Source organism: Eucalyptus grandis, chromosome 3 (genome assembly GCF_016545825.1).
Source record: "Eucalyptus grandis isolate ANBG69807.140 chromosome 3, ASM1654582v1, whole genome shotgun sequence".
Lineage (NCBI taxonomy): Eukaryota > Viridiplantae > Streptophyta > Magnoliopsida > Myrtales > Myrtaceae > Eucalyptus > Eucalyptus grandis.
Genome location: NC_052614.1, coordinates 63,978,959 through 63,995,394, shown reverse-complemented (window position 1 = coordinate 63,995,394; position 16,436 = coordinate 63,978,959). Strand labels below are relative to the sequence as shown.

Sequence of the window (16,436 nt, the reverse complement as noted above, 5' to 3'; positions counted from 1 at the left end):
CGATAATAATCCCTGTGATCATCGACAATGGGTACATGCTTAATGATACTATCAACATTCTAGTCACGTGCTTTTGTTCTTATAGACAACCTGACTATTCTTCGTTGCAAACAACAATTAATATCAATTTATCTTTTGTTTCTCATGAGGTACATATAAAAAAAAAATTATCCCAATTTCAAGGAAATATGTGCATTCTATTGATGAGGGTTACTATTACAAAAAATCTTAAATCATGTCCATTGTGACACAAATAATCTAATTTTGTTTATCATTAATAACCTTAAAATTGTTTATTATGACACAAATAACCCCAAATATTTTTTTTGGCCATAAAAACCCTTAATTTATACTAGTGTGACAAATTAACCATTGATAGGATTAAAATAGATGCTAAGTTTAGGCTTTTTATTCATTAAGAAAAGAATATATAGTATTTGTGTCACACATTCCCTTAATATTTTTGACACTAGTACCTTAAAATTGCTCGTTATGACACAAATACCCTAAACATTTTTTGTGTCATAAAAACTCCTAATTTATACTCACATGACAAATTAACCATTGATAGGATTGAAGTGGAGGCTAAGTTTGGGTTTTTTTTCGTGATTAAGAAAATAATATAGGGTTTTTGAGCTATGCCAGGCAAGTTTAGGATTTTCTTTACATAAAAAAATTGGAGTCTTTATGTCATAATAGATAAAATTTGAGATTTTTTGTGATATTTATCTTTGAGTTAAATTATAAAAGTTTAATTTTATACGATGAACAAGATATCCTAATCTAAGATGGAATAAGTGACAAGCCACGTGTCCTCCTTATCTCTCACAAATTTTACATTTATATAAAATTTCTATCATCCTAACAAAACTAGACTTCTCTTGACATTCTTCTAATACTTTCTTATACAACACTCAATTAGTTTCAAATATATTATATGATATGGATTGTCATAAATTGCTAATGTGATCCTAAACTTTTGCGCAAAACTCCAATGTAATTATTCCGGTCAATTACCATGAAAAATTATTGACTTTACCTTTAATTTAGTCACCATTAAACATCCTACATTGCACATGGCATAGTTTCGTAAGAAAATTTATGGAAAGTTGTATCAACAACATTTTCTAAAAAATAATTCATATCTAAAATAATTTCATGTATAATGATAATAATTTACTCTATTTTATTATCATAAGCAATTCCAACTGTCGTTTAATATATATATATATATATATATATATTTCATCATTTTAAATTGTCATTGCGAAAATGACTCGTTACTTTATTCGGCAAATTGGGACGCTGTCCCTCCTCCGTTCACAAACCTTCGAGCGTAATCTCAATTTTATCAATAGGAAAACTTATAAATCTCAAGTGGGGTCAATTAAATAAACGAGATTAAAAGCAATATCTGAAAACCTGCCGACAGAGCCGGGGCGCCATTTCATATATAAGAAATGAATCCATCAATACAACAAATCATCATCACGCTACGGACAACTGATGACAATTACAGGAAAAAAAACGAAGAGAAGAAAGGACACATCCGACGAAGATGATATCCCTATGACCCCAAAAAAAATAAAAAATAGAAGAAGATAATATCCCACGAAATCGCGACCGTTGGATGGAGACGCATCGGCCCATCATGTGTTGCCACCTGTCGAAACAAAAATAGAAAAAGTACGAAAAATCAGATTTTTCGTTAAAACGCCTGAACTCGCACGTACTCTTCGTGGTTCTTTTATTAGATATTTTGCGCATTCAAAAGCCCGGAAGTACAGGACGCGTATCGTTACGCGTCGTGGTCTATTATATCTGGTTTGAAAAACAATAAAATAAAAGAGACCCGCCTAATTAGGCGAGTCCCCATGCATGACTCATCATATAATTTTATCTATTAAGGGCCTGTTTATTTTCATTTCTTTTTTCTATTTAATTTTTTTTAAAAGAACATAAACGGATTTGTTTACATTTTTGTTTCAAACCTATTTTTTTCTCAGAAACCCTTCTGGAACAAAAACAAAAACTAAAAAAAAATTATTTCTTTTTTTCTGGAACAAAATTTAAAAACAAAATTAGTGATGTCCCATTTTTTTCTTCTTTTTTTCCTTTTCTGGGGAGACAGAGGGGGAGAGAGGGGGAAAGAGAGAGAGAGAGTGGGGTCCTTCTAACAATTATCTGAACTAATAATATTTTTCAAAATTATATCCATATATACATATATATATGCGTGTGTATATATAGACACGCAGGGAGAGAGAGCTTACTCAATTAAGTTCAGTTACTTGGTAATAGCATAGATGGCATAAATGATACCAGGAATCCAGCCAAAGAGCGTGAGCACCAAACAGATCCAGAACTCCACCTGCAAATATACATACATAAGTCAAAATCAAAACCAAAATCAAGATCAAAACTATTAAGAAACCCTCCCATGAATTATATCTCCTTTCCCATTTTTTTTTTTTTTTTTTTTTGCTTTTGCTTATACATTAAGAAACCAGAAAAAATAAAAATTAAAAAATTTGCCTCCCAAAATAAGACTTTCACCCCCGCATAAAATTGGCAAAACCCTACTAAAAAAAGAGAAAACCCAGAACTCTCGACTTCAAGGCAAATTACTATTTTCTTTTTCTCACTCTAAATTAAAAGCAGAGTAAAAAAGGAAAAAAAAAAAAAAAAAGAGAGAGAGAGATGAGGAGGGCGATCATCACCTGGCAACCAAACTTGAGGAAGACCCCGAGAGGAGGCAAGATGATGGCTAGGATAATGTCGATGCAATTCATCGTGCCAGACATTTTTCCTGTTCCTTTCTGTCTCTTCTGCTAGCTCTCTCTTTACCAAAGCCAAGGAGAAGCGAAATTTCTCTCTGCAGAAAAACCCCTTTTCGAACGGGCTCGAGAAAATGGAGAAGAAACAGAGAAATCGAAAGGGAGCGGAGGTTGGCGAGAGAGAGACTCGAGGGATATTTGCAGGTTACGGTAAGTAACAAATGGATCGGCGGTAGTACTTATAGGGGGCGGGGCCGACACGTGGCGGCCAGGCCATGGCTTTGCCTTTCTAGGGCTTTTGCTTGCTTCTTTTATTTTTTATTTTTTGGATCTGTTTATGAGTTTATTCTTCGGGCGGATGATGAAGAATTGGGTCGTTTTCTTTTTTTTTTTTTTTTTTTCCCGTTCTTCTTTGTAAAATGATTCGAATTTCTAACTTGAAAGAGGCATCTTCTTTTCGGCTAGCCCAAAAATCATGTACAGCTCAGGATTATGAATGATCATGGTGATCCTACAACCCCATGTGCATGTTCCCCTCCTCCTCCTCCACCTCCTCCTCCCACCGACCTGGGGTTTGATTGGACCACATTAATCACGAATTGCCTCGTCTCATCTTTTGGAATTTGAACTCGTAAAGAAATTTCAATCTAAATTTTTTATAGTTTCCGATAGTTTCCTAATTTAAATAGGTAATTTAAGGACATGTTAAATAATCATCTTGTTTTTTTTCTTTGATTTCTCAAAATGAAAAAAAAAATGGATATCCGTTTGATAATGTCTATTAATTTTTCTATACTAAAATAAAAAAATAACTAAGGAATAGATTTGGCATAGAAATAATAAGTAAAAATATATATAATTATTTGTTCATAGGAACATAAATAGGAAAAAAAACTAGTTATGAACAAAAATTGTTATCGGAAACATAAATGTCACCAAACTCACTTTGAGTAGTTTCTTGAAACGTGTTTATTTTGAGAGAAATTTCATGTTTAAAGAAAATACTTTCCTGATAATCATTTTCTATAAAAATGTCCAGCCCTTGTTAGGTTAGGAAATTCCTTTTCTCAATTTTAAGCATGTGAATTTTCTTTGATTGTAAAAGATTTTCTGTAGATTGATCATTTTTAGCGAACCAAACGAATTCTTTTCAAATAAACAAATATACTCTTGATTTTAGTGGACTTCTTAAGAAGGGTTCCTTATGGTAACAATCAATTGTGCGGTGCGCTCATGAAGTATGCCCTAGAGAAATCATAAGTGTTTTGAAACTAGTAAATCTCGTGATGGGATTTTGTGAATCTCTATGTGAGATTGAAAAAATATTTTATGACAAATTATTAACGTACATTATATGAGTTATCGGATGTATTAAAAGTTGGGAAATGTTGAGAATATTTGGCTATAACTCGATTGTGATTGTGATTTCTATGAAATCACTTTATTTATGGTGCAATCTTGTACTAATCTCCTCGTGAGACGAGTCACATCAACCAAATCATGTAAAATACAACATATGATTTATTTTCCTGTTTTATTTATTGTCATTTATTCGCTTATCTTTACAACAATGACGACGAAGAAGTTGTCGAGTGCAATATTTAAATAGTAAAATGGAGACGGTCTTGAATATGTAATATCCTTTTACCTTTTGCTACTCGTGAAGTACACGCAAAAAGTTTTCGATCTCAATTTCATGGAGATACATGCATAATGCATTCTATTGAAAATTGCAAAATTTAATGTTAAGCGATGAACAGCATCCCAGTCTAAGAAGAGTAATGTAACCAACCATGTATCCTCCATACCTCTCACACATTTTACATTCATAATAAAATTTCTACCATCTTAATAAAACTCATCTTCTCATAATACGAGGCTGTTCTGATATTTTCTCTTGATATACTGATTAATCTTAAACGTATTGTATCAATATCAATTTGATCATAAACTTTTCAATATTATTAATATGATCATAAATTTTGTACAAAACTTCAATACTGTCCTGCCAACCAATTGCCATAGGAAATTATTGATGTGGCGTTTAGTCATCTGCAACCTCTTATGCGACATACTAACATGGACAATTTACGAAACATCACATCAATAATTTCCAACGACAAATGACCAAAAGGACTACAAATTTCAAAATTACATTGATCAAATCGAAAAGTTTATAATTGAAATGTAATTTTCATTGTTTTCTTCACATGCTCATTCATTGTTGTATTTTCTTTGTCCATACTTCGAATGAGTATGTGGATTACATAATAAACAATATAATTTCGGTGTTATCGAGCACTTGCGAAAATGAATTGAAAAAGGCTACAGGACCCTCGATACAACTAACCAGGGCAATCCCGACAAGATAATGGTAAAAAAAAAAAACTATTTGTTGTCGTTTACACTCGAGCCTTATATCCGAAAATTTAATTAAGAAAAAAACTCGAGCCTTGGGTAAGTGTGGGGCCCATTTGTCTGTTCACCGTAATCTTTAGATCCTCGTCACAAGGTGTCCGAATATAAACCGTTTTCCACAAAGAGAGAATCGACGTATAAACCACAAAGAAAGCCGATTTCATGATGCCGATTCGATGACGGCAAAAGCATAGAGCGCCAGCGATATTTGAACTTTATAAAATCAGGGTTTTTGATCTGGAGGAAGTTGGAGCATAAATTTTTATTTTTTTTTTTAAACCGAGGGAATCGTTGAGGGAATCATTTGGATACTTCATTAGTATGCTTCATCTCTCATGCGCGCATCTGAGGTATGAATATGAAAAAAAGAAAAGAAAAAAAGAGAGCATTCACATTAGAAGCATACAAAATTCGAAAGGACTAGTCAATGTGTAATTCGATTGGTCAGATTGAATTAAATGAATTGAGCTCCCTTCACCCTCTTATCTTCGGAGTGTGTTGACATTCGTTGTAAATATCGCAAACAAAGCATTTTGAGTCTCTGACCAAAATGGGTAATCGGTTTCAGGATGGGTTAATTTCCACCTTGAAACCCGAAAGCGAACCGAGGCAAGATTTATTATCAATTTGTGGAACCTAAAATTGCCCCACCCACTCCAATAATGGAATTTTCCAAACATAAAAAGAACTAAAAGATTACTATTTAGGATTTGCTTTACAATTAAAAAAATTAAAAAATAAGAAATCTTAATCAGGTCATCAATTTGGTCTGATCCTCGAAAATCACCTAGAAATGGCCGGTTTTGTCCGGTTTGCAAGGTGGATTGGGATCGATTTACACCGAACCAACTGACCCATGGCTGGAAATGGCGTGAAGTTGCACGACATCAATCTCAACTTGATTGAATACGGATAATTCTTGCAAAACATTGGTTATGCAACGTCACTAGCGGACCCTAAATGCCGAGCTCATACGGAATTGTGATTTCGATAGGATCATAGAGGGAGACAAGCAACATGGAACCAAATCCATCACAACTTCAACAATCACGTAATATTATTCTCGCATGATCAAGCTCGATTAGAGTCACTCTAGGCTAAATTTTAATTTAATTATTTATTTTAATTCATTGACTTTTATCAAATTTACACGTACTGACCTAAATTATCCGATTCGCCCTTTGTTTTGTCCAAAAAAGAAAACAATTCTCGATGAAGTGAAGTCCCATGAACTTCGTGCTTGGTGCTTGGATAACGGCGGCTACGGAGGCCGACGTTATGGACGGTGGAGATATAATCTACGGCTCAAACGCGGAGGACGTGCTCTAGCACGTGACCGAATCATCTTCTTCTACACGTCTCCCTTTTGTCGGTTCCAAAAGACAAATTCAATAAATAAAATGTGTTTATTGAAATTATTGTTTCGACCGGACATTAAGGGATTTGCAGCCGACCTCACCTTCCCACGTGTGCCAGATATGTCGGGTGGGATTTCCTTTTCTTTTTCTTTTTTTCTTTTCTTTTTTTCAGCGTTGAATTAGTAAGGAGCATCGTGATTAAAGGGGAAAAAGAGGTGGCGGCTTGGGAAAGGGTGATTTAGATAGTTGTTTAAGACACTTATTAACTAATTAATTACACCGATAGAAATTTTCGAGATCATGGATTCGTGCATCTAGACAGCTCCACAATGCTGGTGCATATGCTCCAATTTCGAAGGTTTATTCTATTAACTACAGTGCAATGGATGTAATAACTTGATCAAATGGCCCAAAGAGAGGGCAATAAATGGTACAATTACTTGATCGATGTAATCACTTGAGGCCTTATGCCGTTGGAGAAAGATGCACGAAAGAGACCGTTTTGTGTTGGTCTTTTTTTTTGAAATTTTGCGAAGCATATTTGGAGCTAATTGATTGGTTAATTAATTTTGTGAATGTCGATTTTATTTGTTTGGGAGGAGGTGGGGATGCAAAAGAGACCATTTCATTGTTGGTCTTTTTTGATCTTTTGCAAAGCTAATTTTGGAATGTCAAATTTATTAAATTAGGATTAGGTGTAGATGCAAACAAGATGCTTCTTCTTAGTATTTTTCAGCCTTTCCAAAGCTAATTTTGAGTTAATTAATTAATTAAATCTGGAATGTAAACTTTTGTATGTTTAGATGAGATGGTCACGCAAAAGAGACTGCTTCGTCTTGGGTCCTTTTTCCTGTTTTTCCATAGCTAATTTGGAGCTAATTATTAAATTAATTAATTGCGATATGACAATTTTATTTGTCTAGGATGAGGTGGAGATGCAAAAGAGACTATTTCATTGTTGGCCTTCTTGAGCTTTTGTAAAGATAATTTGGAGCTAATTAATTAATTAAATTTCGAATGCCAATTTTATTTATTTAGGACAAGGTGATGATGCAAAAAAAACTGTTTCATATCGGTCATTTTCGAGCTCTTGCAAAGCTAATTAATCAAATTTTGGGATGTCAATTTATTTGTTTCGGATGAGATGGCGATGCGAAAGGGAGTATTTCGTACTGGTCTTTTTTCAAGCTTTTGCAAAGCTAATCTAGAGCTGAATAATTAGTTAGTGAACTGTGGATGTCAAATTTACTTGTTTAGGATAAGGTAGTGATGCAAAGGAGACTATTTCATATTGGTCTTTTCGAGCTTTTGCTAAGCTAATTTGGAGAAAATTAATCAATTTTTGGAGTGTCAATCATCTTCGGTTTGGGATGAGGTGGGGATGTGAACATCGGTTATATATTTTTATGATGCGGCGGTGGTGCAAAAGAGACTATTTCTTATTGGTTGTTTTCGAGCTTTTGCAAAGTCATTAATCAATCATGTGAATGTTGATTTCATTTGTTCAGAACAAGGTGGGGATGCGATTTGATTGGGAAAAACAATGGAGTTAAGCATGACGTGGGAAAGCCCATTCACAAGACTATCTATCCTCAAAATACAATGGCGATTCCTATTTCCAGCTCAATCTTTTCTTAGGGAAGAAAGTTTTTCGTTTCAATTTATAGAAAAGTAGCGTGATCAATAGGCTGGTTGAGAGGAGCTTCATTTGTCTAGCCCAACCTAATTGGGCCTAGCTTCGAGTTAAATTTTTTTGGGCCCCATACAAATTTGAAGAATCAGTTTTTGATTGTTTTGAGTCTGGTTGGGTTACAATCACGTTCATCGAGTGGCTGGGCTTGGATGAATCTTGAGAGAATCCCGGGCTTCATTTTGGGCCTTATCTATGTTCGATCTGTACTATATGATGAAGAGATGTTGGGCCCGTATTGGCCCTCGTGCATGCGGTCCGGAGAAATTAAAAGGTCACGATCTTTTCGAAGGACATATCTCTCGACCACGGCATAAGAGAATCGTGTTCCGAAGGAATTTGGAGTTTGATTCCCTTTCATTGTCTTATAATTCCAAGCAATGGGATGAGCTTGGATTTGCTCTGTTCTTCGGCGTGGTGGACAGCTGAAGGTGGTGGATCGCCTTCGGTCGGAGGGCAGCTGACTTCGGAGCTCCGGCGAGGAGGCGGCAGATGCGTGGCGTCGGCAGCAGCGAGCGGACCAGCGGGCAAGGGGACCCGGAACAGAGGCAGCGGCGGTGGTGTTCGGACGGAAGGCAGCTCGGCGGCTGACTCGAGCGGGCTGGCGGCGCGGCTGCCTCGAGGCGGTGGCAGCAGCAGAGGGCGGAGCGGCTCGGCGGAGGACTGCTACGGGCGGAGGAAGGCACGGGCGAGCGACGGCAGCAGCGCGTGGTCGCGGCGTCGGGCGGCGCGGTGGCGAGCTGCTCGTGGCGGAGGTGCAGGCGCGGGCGTCGGCGCTCGGAGGCAGCAGTGTGTGGGCGGCGACGGCAGGCACTACGGGTGGTGTTCGCGGCGTTCGGCGGAGGCGCAGCTGTGGAGTTGCAGACGGGCGGGCAGCTGCAGGCGTCGGGCGGAGATGCGGGCAGAGGGTGGCGGACGGACGCGGCGCTGCAACCAGCGACGGTGGTGGCGTTCGGAAGCGCGGTGGTGCGGCCGCGGCGAGGCAGCAGCAGCGGGTGAGACCGGTGGGGCAGCGGTGGCGGAGCGGAAGCAGAGGAGCTCGCGAGGAAGATGAACAGTCTCCGCTTTTCTTTCTTTCTTTTTTCTCTCCTCTGCTCCCTCATGTCACCTCCCTCTCTGTTTCTTCTCTGTTGCTGTTGCTGCCCCGGTACTTTTTCAGCAAAAGAAAAATGATTTTGCTAGTATAATTTTTTTTTGTTTTTTTAATTTTTTAATATTTTTTTTTTTTCCTTTCTTTTGGCTGGTCGCCGGCCATGGCCATGGCTAGCGACCGACGACCAGCCGACGAGGGCCAACAGCCTCGCCTAAATCTAGCAAGGCCAAGCTCGCCCGGCCAAGTTAAAGCCGAGCCTTGCCGGCGGCCGGCAACGCTTTGGCGAGGTCGCCACCTCAACGGCCGATCGCCAACCATGGCCGAGGCCTAAGAACCACCAAAAATGTGATATTTGTTGAATATTTTATCTTTTTTTTAATATACACAAAGATCACCTATAACCTCTTGAACGTAATATTCATTTTATTTTTGACATCTCTTCTAGATTTTCTTTGCAAAAAAGGAATATTCTCCACTGATTTTGTCACATATTACCAAAGATTCAAAATTGCAATAGGATTTTTTTAAATTTGAAATCTCGCAAAGATGAGTTCGTAATATTTCATCGATAATATGAGCTTGAGCCAATTTGCTCTCTTTGTGGGCTTAATTTAACTTGTCAATTTAAAGCTCGGAATCATGAAATCAAACTCATCCGTCATCGGTCCAATGCAAATATAATAATAATAAATAAATAAATGCATCTAAAATTATATATTATACATTATAATATTTTTTTTCGGAGATAAAATTGATCCCTAATTTTTATGCAATAAATAAATAATTGAGTCGTCAAAATTTAGATGTCAACACAAATAATGTTATTTTAATGGTTATATCATTATCATCGCTAAGTAGTTCTTCTATGGTTAGAGCCATGTTACCTTATCTCTAAAAATTTTGTGCTCACACTTTCACAATGTCATGACCTCGTTTCCAAATAGTTGTTCCTTTAAAATTGTGCATTAGTTGCTCCACAATCTCCATCACTCTCTCTTGATGCCTTAATCGATAATCTGTTGACCTTGTTGATCCATACTTTTGTCAACTATCATTAGCCATCTATTGTCGTATATCGACAACTAAACAATATTGGTCATCGATGTGCATTAATATCAATAATAATCCTTGTGATTGTCAACAATGGGATACATGCTTAATGATACTCTCAACATTCTAGTCACATGCTTTTATTCATATAGACAACCTACCATTCTTCCGTGCAAACAACAATTAATATCATTTTATCTTTTGTTTCTCATGAGGTACATATAAAAAAGTTTCTTTATCCCAATTTCAAGGAAATACATGCATTCTATTGATGAGGGTTACTATTACAAAAAATTTTAAATCATGTCCATCGTGACACAAATAATCTAATTTTGTTTATGACACAAATAACCCCAAATATTTTTTTTTTGGTGTCATAAAAACCCTTAATTTACACTAGTGTGACAAATTAACCATTGATAGGATTGAAATAGACGCTAAGTTTGGGTTTTTTTTTTGGTCATTAAGAAAAGAATATATGGTATTTGTGTCACACATGCCCTTAACATTTTTGACACAAATACCTTAAAATTGCCTCAAATTTTTTTTTTTGCGTCATAAAAACTCCTAATTTATACTCATGTGACAAATTAACCATTAATAGGATTGAAATAGAGGCTAAGTTTGGGTTTTTTTCGTGATTAAGAAAAGAATATAGGGTGTGTGTGCTATGTTGGGCAAGTTTAGGGTTTTCTTTACATAAAAAAATTGGAGTCTTTATGTCATAATAGATAAAATTTGACCTTTTTTGTGATATTTACCTTGACCTTTTTTGTGATATTTACCTTGGAATTGTTTATGATAGTAATAGATATGTATATGTACATATATATATATATATATATTTCATCATTTTAAAATGTCTTCGAGAAAATGACTCGCGTTACTTTATTGGGCAAATTGGGACGCTGGTCCCTCCTCCACTCACGAACGTGCAAGCGAATCCTCCTTTTTATTAGTAGGAAAGCTTATAAATCTCGAGTGGGGTCAATTAAAGAAACGAGATTAAAAGCAATATCTGAAAATCTGCCGACAGATCCAGAGCGCCACTTCATACATAAGAAATGAATCCAACAATACAACAAATCATCATCACGCTACGGACAACTAATGACAATTACAGGAAAAAAAAAAAACGAAGAGAAGAAAGGACACGTTCGACGAAGATGATATTCCTGACCCAAAAAAGAAGAAGAAGAAGAAGAAGATGAGATCCCACGAAATTCGTGACCGTTGAATGGAGACGCATCAGCCCATCATGTGTTGCCACCTGTCGAAACAAAAATACAAAAGAAGTAGACAAATCAGATTTTTCGTTAAAACGCCTTAACACGCACGTACTCTTCGTGATCCTTTTATTAAATATTTTGCACATTCAAAAGCCCGGATGTACTGGACGCGTGTCGTTACGCGTCATGGTCTATTATATCTGGTTTGAAAATAAAATAAAATAAAAGAGACCCACCTAACTCGCGGAGTCCCCATGCATGACTCATCATATAATTTTATCTACCAATTAGCGGAGTCCCCATTTTTTCTTCTTTTTTTGTCCTTTTTTTCAGGAGAGAGAGAGAGAGAGAGAGAGAGTGAGTGGGGTCCTTCTAACAATTATCTGAACTAATAATATTTTTCAAAATTATATCCATATATACATATATATGCGTGTGTATATATAGACACGCAGAGAGAGAGAGAGAGAGCTTACTCAATCGAGTTGAGTTACTTGGTAATGGCATAGACGGCGTAAATGATACCAGGAATCCAGCCAAAGAGCGTGAGCACCAAACAGATCCAGAACTCCACCTGCAAATATACATACATAAGTCAAAATCAAAACCAAAATCAAGATCAAAACTATTAAGAAACCCTCCCATAAATTATATCTCCTTTCCCTTTTTTTTTTTCTTTTTTTTTTTGCCTTTGCTTATACATTAAGAAACCAGAAAAAAAATACAAAATAAAAAATTTGCCTCCGAAAAAAAGACTTTCACCCGCGCATAAAATTGGCAAAACCCTACTAAAAAAAAGAGAGAACCCAACTCTCGACTGCCCTGTGAACCCAGAACTCTCGACTTCAAGGCAAATTACTGCGTAAGTTTTTTCTCCCTCTAAATTAAAAGCACTTCAAGGCAAATTGCTAAAAAAAGCAGAGTAAAAAAAAAAAAAAGAAAAGGAGAGAGAGAGAGATGAGGAGGGCGATCATCACCTGGCAACCAAACTTGAGGAAGACCCCGAGAGGAGGCAAGATGATGGCGAGGAGGATGTCGATGCAGTTCATCGTGCCCTCGTCCGCCATTTTTCCTGTTCCTTTCTCTCTCTTTACCGAAGTGAAGGTGGAGCAGATTCGCTTTCTGAACGAGCTTGAGAAAATGGACAAGAAAACAGAGAAATCGAGAGGGAACGGAAGAGGGCAAGAGAGAAATTCGAGGGATATTTGCAGGTGACAGCGAGCAACAGGTGCGGGATCGTGGGTCGTACTTATAGGGGGCGGGGCCGACGCGTGGCGGGCCAGCCAGGGCTTTGCCTTTCTTGGGCTTTTGCTTTGCTTCTTTTATATTTTTATTATTTTTGGATCTGTTTATTAATTTATTTCTTCGGATAGATGATGAAGACCGTTTTTTTTTTCTTCCCGTTCTTCTTTATAAACTGATTCGAATTTCAAACTACAAAGAGGCATCTTCTTTTCGGCTTGCCCAAGAATCATTTACAGCTCAGGATCATGTCATGGTGATCCTAACAACCCCACGTGGGATCAACCCCATGTGCATGTTCCCCTCCTCCTAGGCTCCTCCCACTGGACTTGGGGTTTAATTGGACCACATCAATCACGATTTGTCCCGACTCATCTTTTGGAATTTGAACTCCTAAAGAAATTTCAATTTAAATTTTATATGGTTTCCTAATTTAAATAGGTAACTTTAGGACATGTTTAATATTCGTCTTGTTTTTCTATTTTTTTCTTTTATTCCCCGGCACGGAAAAAGAACGGATGTCCATTTGATAATATCTATTAATTTTTCCATTTACCGAAATAAAAAGCAACTAAGGAATAGATTTGGGATAAAAATTATAAGTAAAAAAAATCTGATTATTTGTTCATAGGAACATAAATGGAAAAAGAAACTAGTTCTGAACAAAAATTGTTATCAGAAGCATAAATGTCACCAAACTTACTTTGAGTGGTTTCTTGAAATGTGTTTGTTTTGAGATAAATTTCACGTTTAAAGAAAATACTTTTCTGATAATCATTTTCTAGAAAAATGTCCAGCCCTTGTTAAGTTAGGAAATTCTTTTTCTTAATTTTAAGCATGCGCATTTTCTTTGATTGTAAAATATTTTTTGTCGATTAATCATTTTTAGTGAACCAAACGAAATCTTTTCAGATAAACATATATACGAGGTTGTTCTAATATTTTCTCTTGATATAATGATCCGATTAGTCTTAAATATATTGTATAAATGTTGATTTGATCATAAACTTTTCAATATTACCAATATGATCATAAATTTTGTACAAAACTCCAATATAGTCCTCTCAACCAATTGCCATAGGAAATTACTAATGTGGCATTTAGTCATCCCCACTTGCTTACATGACATATTGACATGGACAAATTACGAAACATCACATTAGCAATTTCTAGCGACAAATGATCAAAATGACTAAAAATTTTAAAACTACATTAACAAATTAAAAAATTTATAATTGAATTGTAATTTTCATTTTTCTCTTCACATGCTCATTCACTGTTGTAATTTCTTTGTCCATACTTCGAACGAGTATAATAAACAATATAATATCAGTGTTATCGATCACTTGCAAAAATGAATTGAAAAAGGTTACGAGGTGGACTAGTTACTAGTTAGGATCTATCATATACAGTTTCACTATGAGCTATTGAAATGTTACCCTCGATACAACTAATCTGGGCAATCTGACGAGATAATGGTAAAATATATACATTTGTCATTTACACTCGAGCCTTATATCCGAAAATTTAATTAAAAAAACAAAAACTCGAGCCTTGGGTAAATGTTGGGCCCATTTGTCTGTTCACCGTCCTCGTCACAAGGTGTCCGAATATAAACCGTTTTCCACATAGAGATAATCGACGTATAAACCACTAAGAAAGCCGATTCCGTGATGCCGATTCGATGACGACAAAAGCATAGAGAGCCAGCGATTTTTGAAATTTATAAAATCAGGGTTTTTGATCTTGAGGAAGTTCGAGCATAATTTTTTTTTTTTTTTTTTTTCAAACCAAGGGAATCGTTGAAGGAAGAATCATTTGGACACTTCAAGGGTATGCTTCGTCTCTCATGCGCGCATGTGAGGTATGAATTTGAAAAAAGAAAAGAAAAAAAAGGAGCATTCACATTAGACGCGTACAAAATTCAAAAGGAGTAGTCGATGTGTACTTCGATTGGTCAGATTAAATTAAATGAAATGAGGTCTCTTCACCCTCTTGTCTTCAGAGTGTGTTGACATCCGTTGCAAATATTACAAACAAGGTATTCTAAGTCTCTGACCCAAATGGGTGATCAGTTTTGGGATGGGTTAATTTCCACCAATAATTTCGAAAGCAAATTAGGCAGGATCGATTCCTAATTTGTGGAACCAAAAATTGCCCCACCCTCTCTGATCCAGTTCTAGGGTCAGTCTCGGAGTCGATCATATCTTCTTCTTTTTTAGCTTCTTTTGTTCTTTACAAATGTAATTTTCCAAACATAAGATGAACAAAAATATTACTAATTAGGGTTTGCTTTACAATAAAAAATTTTAAAATGAGAAATCTTAATCGGGCCATCAATCCGGCCTAACCCTCGGAAACCACCTAGAATTGGCCGGTTTTGTCCGATTTGCAATCTGAATCGATTCACACCATACCAACCAACCCATGGCTGGAAATTACATGAGATTGCGCTACACCAATCTCAACTTGTTGAATATGGATAATTCTTGCAAAACATTGGTAGACCATAAATGCCGAGCTCATAGGGATTTGTGTGATATCGATAGGATTATAAAGAGGGACGAGCCACGTGGAACCAAACCCGTCACAACTTTGTCGATCGCGTGATCCTGTTCTCGCATGATTGAGCTCAATTTGAGTCACTTTATGCTAAAATTTAATTTAATTAGTTATTTTAATTCATTGACTTTCATCTACTCCACATGTACCCACAAAAATTGTCCAATTTGCCCTTTGTTTTGTCCAAAAAAGAAAACAATTATCGACAAAATGAAGTCACATGAACTTCGTGCTTGGTGCTTGGATAACGGCGGCTACGAAGGCCGACGCTCTGGACGGTTGAGATATAACCGACGGCTCAAACGCGGAGGACGTGCTCGAGCAGGTCACCAAATCATCTTCTTCTATACGTCTCTTTTTTTGTCGGTTCCAAAAGACACTTAAATTGAATAAACAAAATGTGTTTATTGAAATTAATGTTTCGACGGGACATTAAGGAAATTGCAACCGACCTGACCTTCCCACGTGTGCCAGATATGTCATGTGGGATTTCCTTTTCTTTTTCTTTTTTTCCTTTCCTTTTTCCAGCGTTGAATTAGTATGGAGCAACGTGATTAAAGGGGAAAAAGAGGTGGCGGCTTGGGAAAGGGTGATTAGATAGTTGTTTCAGAAACTTATTAACTAATTAATTGTACTTCTCGAGATCATGGATTTGTGCATCTAGACAGCTCTACAATGCTGGTGCATATGCTCGAATTTCGAAGTTATATTATATTAATTACAGTGCAAAGGATGTAATGACTTGATCAAAAGGCCCAAAAAGAGGGAAAGAAACGGTACAATTACTTGATTGATGTAATGACTTGAGGCCTTATGCCATTGGAGAAAGATGCACGAAAGAGACTGTTTTGTGTTGGTATTTTTTTTTCGAGCTTTTGCGAAGCATATTTGGAGCTAATTGATTGGTTAATTAATTTTGCGAACGCCGAATGTAGATTTTATTTGTTTGAGATGAGGTGGGGATGCAAAAGAGACTATTTCATTGTTGGTCTTCTTCGATCTTTTGCAAAGCTAATT

At 36.5% G+C, this 16,436-nt stretch overlaps 1 protein-coding gene across 2 annotated transcripts; it reads right to left on the bottom strand.

Annotated features, from left to right (window-relative positions):
• Positions 1-1,411: 1,411 nt before the first annotated feature.
• Positions 1,412-12,688, bottom strand: LOC104429782 (hydrophobic protein LTI6B-like). 2 transcript variants are annotated; one of them, XR_005549587.1, is made up of 3 exons: positions 12,593-12,688; positions 2,274-2,371; positions 1,412-1,663 (listed from the first exon to the last, which is right to left on the bottom strand). XR_005549587.1 is itself a non-coding variant. In XM_039309004.1 (3 exons), exons 1-2 carry the CDS (start codon positions 2,802-2,804, stop codon positions 2,288-2,290), a joined length of 168 nt encoding a protein of 55 aa, XP_039164938.1. In that variant the 5' UTR covers positions 2,805-3,007; the 3' UTR covers positions 1,412-1,663; positions 2,274-2,287. The 2 variants fall into 2 exon arrangements, 1 of the variants encoding a protein (XP_039164938.1); XM_039309004.1 differs by lacking the exon at positions 12,593-12,688 and adding an exon at positions 2,721-3,007.
• Between the last annotated feature and the right edge of the window lie 3,748 nt (positions 12,689-16,436).

Excerpts from the sequence above, each read along its gene's own strand:
- LOC104429782 (XM_039309004.1), bottom strand. The coding sequence starts at position 2,804 with ATGTCTGGCACGATGAATTGCATCGACATTATCCTAGCCATCATCTTG. Across the intron at positions 2,372-2,720 it reads TCCTCAAGTTTGGTTGCCAG|GTGGAGTTCTGGATCTGTTT; the intron begins GTGATGATCGCC and ends GTATATTTGCAG.